The sequence below is a fragment of the Gavia stellata genome, chromosome 23 (assembly GCF_030936135.1).
Source record: "Gavia stellata isolate bGavSte3 chromosome 23, bGavSte3.hap2, whole genome shotgun sequence".
Taxonomy (NCBI): Eukaryota; Metazoa; Chordata; class Aves; order Gaviiformes; family Gaviidae; genus Gavia; species Gavia stellata.
The window spans coordinates 9135104-9144818 of record NC_082616.1 but is presented as its reverse complement, the minus strand read 5'-3'; the positions used below and the strand labels follow the sequence as shown (position 1 = coordinate 9144818).

Below are 9715 nucleotides of genomic sequence, written 5' to 3'. Positions count from 1 at the left end.
TTATTACTATTTTTTTAAGAAGCAACACAGCAAGAAATATATGAGTATTTCTTAAGTTATACAGCTGTTTTGTATGGCATTTAAGGCTTAAGAATGTAACTGTTACTGTTTGGCAACATAAAACTGCACCAGGGAAAGAAGCAATAAAAAAAGCACAGTCAGGTGTTTAAAGAACAAAAAACACAACCCTGAACCAAAAAAGCCGCTTGAGACACATAGTTGTACGCAAGGCAGAAAGGAACTCCAAAAAACCTCCGTGGTTTATAGGAAAGCAATGACTCCTTAACTGCAGTAATTCATCGTATTCAAAGCAATAAAGGTGCTGCTGCTGTGATGCATTACACCAATTACACAGGTTGGACAGAACATGCTCCTTCAACAATGTGTAGAATGTATGAAGTTTGGCAAACTGCTTCCCCTAACTCCAGGTACACAACGCAATGAATTGACTCTCCACGTTTTAAAGTGGTTTTTCCTCACTTCTGCATAGCTCCTCTTAAGTAATAGACAGACCAAAGAAATACAAAGAAAGCGTGAAATGTGGTGTTTATTCAGTTCTTTTTTGAAGTTCTCAATTTTAAGTATATTAAATGTAAACATTTTAGTCACTTCATAGAAAGCTCTTTATAGCACAATTTGTTTTTACTGTATAATTAAATATTTTCACAGTTCTGTTTTCCTTTGTAAACAAGTTGGTTTGGTAATTAAAAAACTGGTTATACTAAGTACTCAGCTTCTGCAACCTTCTCAGATTCATGCCATTCCTCACCAAAGGGAAGCTGGAGAAATGGGAGAAGGTAGGTTATGGGTTGCTTATCCTGGAGCTTTTTAGAGTATTTTCTGCTCCCAGTTACTGTTGGCTACTACAAAACCTAAAAGCAGTGTGTGCAGTAAGGGCTCATCTGCACTCAGCAATTTTTTGTGGCAGAGCGATTGACTTTTTAGAGAGAGGGGCAGAGAGGAGAGATGCTTTCATGCTCAGCTAGAGCTGGGCTACTGGTACAGCTTTCTCCAGGTTCAGCTAAGCTGATGCAAAAACAATGTAGGGGGGGCATTATAGGTGACCAATTGTCTGGAGAAACACAACGGCTTTATTTTGAGTCTGTCCAGTGCAAGGAAGGATGGTCCTAAGGAACGCTGGACCTCATTTTTTAGTATTTTTCACATAATGTGCTCGAAAATACCTACCTCTTTCACATGTGCCTTGTGAACAAGATTGAATCTTATTTTCACAAAACATCCCATCTGAGTACTCACAAGTAGGTATTTTACTTTTAAAAATAAGATGAAGGCCAAAGTACACCATTAATATTATTGCTGCAATATTCATTACAGATTATGATAGTTCAAAGTGTTTACGTCATATTAGAAACTGCAGACTTCAAACAAAGTTCAGAAAAACTGATGACATCTCTCTCTCATATTTTCACATGATCTCTGAACAATAACTATCTAAAGAGCTGTAGAGATATTTGCATCATCAGCTTTTTTTCCCCCCCTCAGTTGGGTATTTCACATTTATCCTAAAAATAAGCAATCTGGGAATTTTTGGTGGGCCTCTCTCCATTGTACGGAGAAGAGATTAGACTCGGCACATTTAATGTAATCTTTATAGCCGTGTTTATCTGCACTTTGATTCTTAACGTGATCTCCGCTGTCACCAAGATAACGTACGGCACAGTGGAGAAAGCTGTGGAGTGCCTCGAGTTCCTTGTGCTACGACAGGCCCAAGAGCCCTTCCTGCTTCTGCCTTGTTAGCTCTAGTTCTCCCTTGGAACAGCTCTTCTCATGTCTGTTGTGTCCATAGTGCAGTCTTGTTTACTTTTTTTTTTTCCCCCTGTACTTTATGGAATTTATAAATCATATTTTAGCTCACTTTGAGTTTCAAGAAATCGCATAGATGCGAGACTGAAATTCTCTTTTGTTTGTTTTCTGAATTCAGTTTCTTAAGTTTTCCATCATTCATGACACTTCCTTTCTGGGTACAGATTATTATCTGAGACAACTACTCCTGGAATCTGTTGCTCATAACAGCTTTAAGATTAAAAACAAAAAAATATTGCTGTCTGACTCATGTTCCTATTATTTTTGTGTTAGAAAAACAGGCGCTTCTGAACTATTGCTGTACTTAAGGTGGACTAGGAAAACAAATGATGAGAGACAAGTTTTGACAGCCTATCACAGGCAGAGTGTATAATATTTAGACTAATTTTTCAAGATCCATTTTTAGGACCTCCTTGAAAATGTATTTATTAATGCCTTTTTGAACCTTCAGCTGAAGTTATCATGCAGCTGTTCTATTATAAGGGCCTGGCACCCCTGAATTGGAGGCAAGGCATCTCTGTAATCCTCCCTGTCCCCAAACAGTGGTTTGTCTTGGCAAATATTACCTTCTTTATTTGTGAAATGTTAATTAATGAAGAGCCCCTAAATTCCAAACATAATTTCTTGTTGATAACTTTCTTCTGTACTTCAGGCAAGCAGAAGCATCTTCCTAATGGATTAATAGGATATAGGCATAAAAGTGGCTTTTACTAAAGATGTAGGTGGTGGGACCTGGCTAATAAACATAAAAATAATCCTGCAGCCCAGCCCCTGCTTTGTGTGAAACACTTAAAATAACACAAGCAAAGGAAAAAAACCTCAGGTCTTCCCTGTTCCAGGCAAGTTCCTAAACAATGTTCAACTCTTCCAGGCGTCCATCCAAGGTTGGATACTAGTAAAAAATGTATTATGCTACAAACCAAAGCTTTTTATCTCTGCCTTATTCTCTCAATACCAAATTCTTCAGTACATCTTATATTTGCCTGTACTTTGGGGTTCTCAGTATTTTTATTTTTCTTTAGATTTCCATCATGCACCACTGCCAGGAGTTCCCAATCTTTTTATATACGGTGACTCAGCTGGGGAAATCCTATGCCTGAAGAGGACTGTAAGCAGGCCAGAGAACTGCTGAGGCCTCAAGTACCTCAACTACTGTTTCTAGGAAGCATCACTGATGTTGTTTTTAAATGAGAAAAACTTGGTTTTAAGTGCAAAGTTTTTCTCTTTGAAAAAAATACTGTCTGGGAGACAAATTTGCCCATCTCTAAAACTGACACTGCCCAAAAAGCAGTCAGCAGCGAGCAGAGTGCTGCCTCGTTCCAGGCTCTATCCTACTGGTTTCCAAGTCTCCCTGACTTTTGGGAAATAGTCCTGCATGAACAGTGCTCAGAAAAAGTTAGGGCTGGGTTTCAGGTACCTCCGTGCTACCTGCATCCAGACAAGAAAAGATGCAGCATCCAATATAAAAAGAGTTAAAAAAAGTCTGGCTTTAGGGAGGGTTATTTTTAATTAAAACATTTTAAACTACTGCCAAAAGCATATTTGATGTACTTGCTCAGTACACCATTTGCTCACATTACACCATTTCACTGTTTTTAAAAAAGACTTACCATCAATACACTAGCTTACCAAAATCTTTTTATGCACAGAAGAAATTAAAATAAGGCTAGAGACTGAATGAACACTACCTGTTCCAGAGTATTTAAAGTTGATTCAAAGTAACAGTATCCTTTGGCAGATCAACATGATCCAAATGTTCAACAGAAATACTTTGCAACCAAGCTGTAATACTGTACAGTGTTCAGTAACCAGCTGCTGACAGAGTTGCTGCTTCTTCCTCGTCCCAACTTGAAAAGTTAATTATCCAGGGTTGGAGGCCAGTCAACATCAACAGACTAGAAGAGCGAGGGGAAAAAAAAAAAAAGGCAAAATCAGCAGACTTGGTATTTTACATACATAAAGAGACTTGCTATCAGAACTCTGTGCTTGTCAGCTATAGGCTAATAGCGGAGTCAATAAAGGGCACTAAGGTAAGAGACATGGGACAAGACAAGCAGGAGCCAGTGGCATGAAACAGCCACGTCATTCTAGCGGCTCCATGTGTGTCTGGCGAGAGCTCTCCGGGAACTGGGATTTCTTCATATAGCAGAATCACAACTCCTTGTGCTACTACTTCCCAGCATCATTTGTTGTTGGGCTGCATTTACAGAGCGTCCAGAACTGTTACTTAAAACCACGAACCATCGCCATCTTCTACCCATCCTGGAGATGGGCTGTTATGATGTGAAAACAACCAACCTGTTGATTGATGCCACAGAAATATTCAGGTATTGGGCAGTGCAGGCAAGGGTTGAGTAGAAAACCATCACCTGTCCCCAAATCTGCCTCCTGAGTAAGGAAAACTAGACTAAAAGAATAAGCTGTCAAGCGTTACGTGCAAGGGTTATCTAGGCAACTTCTCTAACAGTCATCCTGACTGTTAGTCAAAAGGGACAAAAACATGCCTGACGCTTTATTAGATGCAAATGTCGTAATTACTACAACTTGGATTATGTCTTTCTTCCCTGGCCTCCCTGAGGCCACATCTCCAACTCCCTTTAGGCATAAACTTGTTGCTCACCCTCTTCCAAAAGCAGAACACTCTACACTACTGTGGTATCACCATTTGCAATCATAACACAGGGATCGCAACGCAGCATGTTAAAACGCCTTGGCTTCAAGACTGCCTACATTAATCATACCTACTCCTTGCCTAATCTACACCTTCATCAAAGGATTAGGCTCTTAGGCTGAGCTAAAATGCATTATTAGCAAGATGACTGATTATTTTCAAGTCCCTAGACATGTTTATTTCACAGGTACGTCCAATAACTGTACTGACACCCATCCATACGAGAGCCATGCTCACCAGACCGAGCCCCAGGTCAGGTGTTCCTGTTTTCAGAGGTAACTGAAGTGCCCTCTGCCAGCTCTCTTGCCGTGTTATCTTACAAAAGATACACACAAAAATGCAAGTCTGTTCTGCAAAATGTAACACGTGGGCAGCTTTCCAGAAATACATGAGAACAAGCATGCTGATCACTGGCTACTTGAAAACCCACGTTTTAAATAAACTTGCCAAACCACTACATTAAATATTAAATCTATATCTCTACATACATTCTTTTAACCAAAATAAATTTTGCTTTTTTAATCTGATTCCAGCAAGTGAACAGATACAATTTCTTGCTGTGTTTGAACCAGCACTGAAACAGGAAGCGAAATCTCTCCTATTTTTCATCCAACCCAGTTTTGAAAAGAAATAATGTGGTACGTGTTACATTGCTAAGCTCTGTTCCAGTGGGTGCTAATAATAAGTGTCATCAATTCATGGTATGCCCTCCTATCCCTCCCCGGCATGAATTCAGGAGAGGAAGCCTGTCACAAGTGGCAGCACGGTACAAACCACTATTTTTGCAGTAACATCAATTTCTCTATTAACTGTGGTAAGGAACGTTGATTCAGTTAGTGCAACTCCACTGAAACCATCTCACAAATGCAACTACGTTACTAATTTCCAGGAAAGAGAAATAGCAAACAACTTACTTCTACATCCAACTCCAGAATGTCAGCGGTTCTGTTCAGTAGGGAGCCAATATTGGGCTTTGTTCTTCCGAAGTCTCCATGTACAAATTCTTTAATGTAGCTAGAAATACTGGCTAAGGAAAGGTGTATTTTACCGCAAAGAAATCAAAAGAAAAAAAAAAAAAGAGTATGGTGAAAAATGCTCAAAGCAAAAATCCTGCCTTTTTCTACTCCTAAGCCAATTTGCAGTGAATGTCCTGTTAAGCCCATACCCATCTTTAAAAGACATCCTAATTCTTGGCTTCTGACTCTAACGCCAAAAACTGCACTATCTACCCGTATTTCTGTTTTATTCCAAAGTGAGTGGTGACTTCATGACAAAACTGTTAACTTGTAAGTAGCAGCCATCTACAGTATGCATTGCAGTGCATTAAATATTGCAGAAAAGCCTACTTTCTGAGATGAAAAGTTTTCAGTTAAATCAGAAAAAGCTTAAGTGTGTCTTTAACCAGTACATTTTTATAGCTATCACATACTTTAAAACTATCAGAGCAGTCATCACGAAAATACATATACACGGGTAGCGTTTTTGAATGAAAGCCTGAATGTGAAATTCTGACATAAAAGCAAACATCATGCAGCAAGGTACGACTGCTGAAGAGCAGGGATTTAGAAACACCTCAGCGAGAAAAGCAGGAAACTTCCCATTACCCGAAGTACTCTAATCAGCAAGCTGTTTCGTAAACGCATTGTGTAACAGCATCTGAGGATACGTTCCTGCTTGAGTCTTCAGATGCAGGCGAAAATGATGCTCGTCTATGTACTCAGATTGCATGGTGTGAATGATCCGACATCTTACAGCTAAAGGCCTTCTGTGAAGAACCCGGAGAGGTGTCTTCTGGTCAAGTTTTAATTCCTGTTGCAAGAGGTAACAGAATAAATGAGGAAGGAAATGTGCAACATGCTGCACAGATTGTAAGAGTCATATGTATTGTTAACCAATCACCTTTTTTTTATTGTATTATGGTAGTTGAGTAATCTTCTTGAGGCAAGACTAATTTTTTCCATGTTTATCAAAGGAAAAAAGAACAGCCATCTCAAAGGCTAAATGAGAAGGCCTCGTATGAACACAAACTAATGGAATCACAAATACAGAAGAGTAACCTTGAAATCTCCATAGTCCTTTGCTGGAATGACTCCAGGATTTAGAAGCTCACTGAGAGCCTCAGGGCAATCAAAAAAAAAAATCCCACCCACAAAATGCTTTGTCTAAACCACAGACAACCCCCTAGAAATAAAACTGAGGAAAAAAACCCAAAATGAGATTAGATCTCGTAACAGTCTTTTAAAAAGTTAATTCCCTACCCCCCTTCCCAAATGAGCTGCAGCAGCTTGAAAGGCAACTTTTCAGGAAGTGAGTGGGCATGCTAAAAAAAAAAAAAAGCTTCACAACAGTTGTCTCCCTGCACTGTAATGGCTCAAGCCCTCGCTTTGAGAATGATTTCATGGCTAAGACCCATAGGAAATGGTGCAACACAACAAAAACTGAACACACTTCTCCATCAGCGGTATCTCCCTGACCAACATTCGGAGAAAATTCTCATTAACGCAGCGTGCTTGTTGCACTGAGCACTTTGTAAGGCCTCTTTGCATTATTTTCCATAGACATTTCAAACTCTAATTGCTGCAGCTGTGGAAGAATGGCTTTAGAGCTTGCAGAACAAAAGACCTTCTCCACTCCTTTCACTTAGGCAAAAACACAGTCTAAGGTAAAGAAAGGGGTGCAGGTGCCAGATTTCCTCCTCTCCCATTCACTACCTTTTATGATTTGGTCTGCTGGAAGGTCGACATTACACAACACCTTCTTGCCTTGGCTAACAGCCAGGCAGCTATATTGCTAGCATGACAATGGTGAAGTAAGGAAGCGTGAGAAGGGGGAAGGGAGGTATGAAAGTCCCTATAGCAAGAGAAATCCTGATGAAAAAAACACCAAACACAGAGAAAGAGGTATGTCCGTGGGTGCACGTGTATAAACTCTCCCCTAGGACACCAGGAGAGGCACTATATAAATTAGCACAAAGAGCTACAGATACCTTGATACCATCTAGAAATGCAATATCTTCTTTCTGTATTGCTTTGTCTGTCCATATTAAGGCACTATAGGTCTTTGTCTTTTCCTCTTCACCTTCCTTCATACGACCAATTGCCTCTCTAAACAAAAGAAATTAATTACTCACATAGCATAAGCATAATTATATAACGCTGTGAGCAAGAATGCTTGCAAAACTCCCAAAGCATCACTTCGAAATCCCTTGCCAGTGATCATAAATACTGACCTGGTGACAAGCTGTAAATCTCGAACCTGTATTTTGTCTGAAGAGTTATTAATTGTCTGTGATATTTAAAAAAGAATCAGTTAGCAAAACTGCTCAGTTAGAGAAGAAACACATGCTTTGTGAGTTCCATGAGGTGCAAATGATTTACCTGCTGAAGTCCCTTCATTTCCTCAGCAGTAAAATGTATTCTACGAGGATTCACAAGCTCAATTGCAAAGGGCCTTCCTGGCAACATGCACAGTCATAAAACATAAAAACATGTTGTTCTAAATTAACGTTTGAATTTATGCAGTAAGGTTGGAAGGTGTGAAGATTGTCTGCTGTTACGCAAACAAGGATAGGACTTGCGGGTTTAGGGATGTAGCATCAGATGGAAGGAAAGAAGCAAGGGACGTTTTTTGGCTACTAAACCCCAGTATCAGCAATAAGTGCAAATTACGACTTCCCAGAAGACATCTTGTACAAGTCTGTACTAATTAAAAAATAAAATAAGAAAAAAAGTTAATTAGCTTATTTTCTGTCACCTACAGCAATGCCCAGGTGCAAGATGATGTTAAATCCCGCTCCCTCAGCTAAACATCTGTTGCAATAGCTGCACTTTCAATGCTCAGGGCTGGGGATGATCCCCACTATAAGCAATGCCAAGAACTACACTACAAATCAGACAGCAACTGGAACACATCACTGTTAATTTTTACTTTTTCTTTCCCCTCCTCCTTTGGCTATAGTAGCTTCAGCATATTGGAAAGCAACTGATTGTTATAAAGGACCCAAGCTCAAAAAGAAAATAAGGCTTCCCCACTCCCCAGTGACAGTGAGGCAAAGCAGAAGGACCCAACAGAAAACAAGATAGGAATCAGTCTGACATAAATGGCTTAAAAATACAAAGTGAATAGAATAAAATAAAATACTCCTAACAAGCTATGCATTTCCATGCATCTGTGCAGCCAAGGACACTGAAAAAGGGCTCCTCTTTCAGTTGGTTTTATGAAACTGTTCGGTCTTTGAAAATAAACACATATCACTAAAATGTTTCCGAGATAAAATTTCAAAGCATGCCTAATCACACCCTTCGGCATTTAGCATTCAGCAAGATCTATCAGGGTAGCTTCAGTTACCCATTTAGTTTGTTTCTGTGTTTCACAAGGGATGTTCCAAGCCTTACCATTGCCTAGTGTTCTTACATCCACATCTTCTCTTCCAGAGGAAGAAAAATTAAAGCCTGTAACAGATTTGAACACGGGAAGTGAGGTTTTATTTTACATTTTTAATATTCTCTACAGCTTTTAAAAGGTGAAATATTTTCTTTCTAAACTTGTTTGCAAATATACTTTGAAGAGCTATCTTTATAAAATGAAGCCTGTACTGTATTTAAACAAATCTGGGATAGTTATTGTTTATTGCATCAGGTTCACAAGTTTCTGGAAGAGCACTCCTAGTTCCTTGGCCTGAATGAGATCGCTATAACCCTGAAAACATCCGGAAAAAAGCAGTACCATCCTAAAGGAATTCCACTTACTAATTAATTTTGCTAATTTCTTACGCAGCTAATTCAAGTCTACGAATAAAATCAAACTGAGCTGTCTTCCTCCAAAACACAACTTTTCATCCTAAATATATCCAATGATTTCCAAAGATTTCAAAGAAATTTCTGCTAGTCACACACACCTGGACAAGAGGAAGAAAATTCAAGTCCAAAATGAAAAGTAACCTCTGTGTATTTGGTTTTCTCCATCTTTCAAGCTACAAAAATGTACTGTTGGGTATTCAGTTCCCTTCATCATACCCCTTCCACCTTTAAGCTTCGCCTGAAGAAGGAATGGGGACCAAACCCTGCACTAGAGGTAACTTTGCAGCTCTATTCCAAAGGGTCTCTGAAAAACTGATGGTTTCAAAAATTTTTCCTCTGTAGGGAACATACAGAGCACATAAAGATTTCCTCAGTTTTTATTATCTCTCATTTCACTGGTCATATTATGGCAACTACATAA

The 9715-nt window shown here is 39.3% G+C and overlaps 1 protein-coding gene across 1 annotated transcript in view; it reads right to left on the bottom strand.

Moving 5' to 3' along the window:
- Nucleotides 1–3141: 3141 nt before the first annotated feature.
- Nucleotides 3142–9715, bottom strand: part of PUS10 (pseudouridine synthase 10) — a 31543-nt gene continuing 24969 nt past the window's right edge. Inside the window, exons 11-17 of the mRNA XM_059828469.1 lie at nucleotides 8890–8946; nucleotides 7873–7949; nucleotides 7725–7780; nucleotides 7482–7599; nucleotides 6162–6304; nucleotides 5410–5509; nucleotides 3142–3719 (exon numbers count right to left, since the gene is read on the bottom strand). Coding sequence (XP_059684452.1) covers nucleotides 3681–3719; nucleotides 5410–5509; nucleotides 6162–6304; nucleotides 7482–7599; nucleotides 7725–7780; nucleotides 7873–7949; nucleotides 8890–8946 — 590 coding nt within the window. The 3' untranslated portion in view covers nucleotides 3142–3680. The remainder of the gene's footprint in view (nucleotides 3720–5409; nucleotides 5510–6161; nucleotides 6305–7481; nucleotides 7600–7724; nucleotides 7781–7872; nucleotides 7950–8889; nucleotides 8947–9715) is intronic.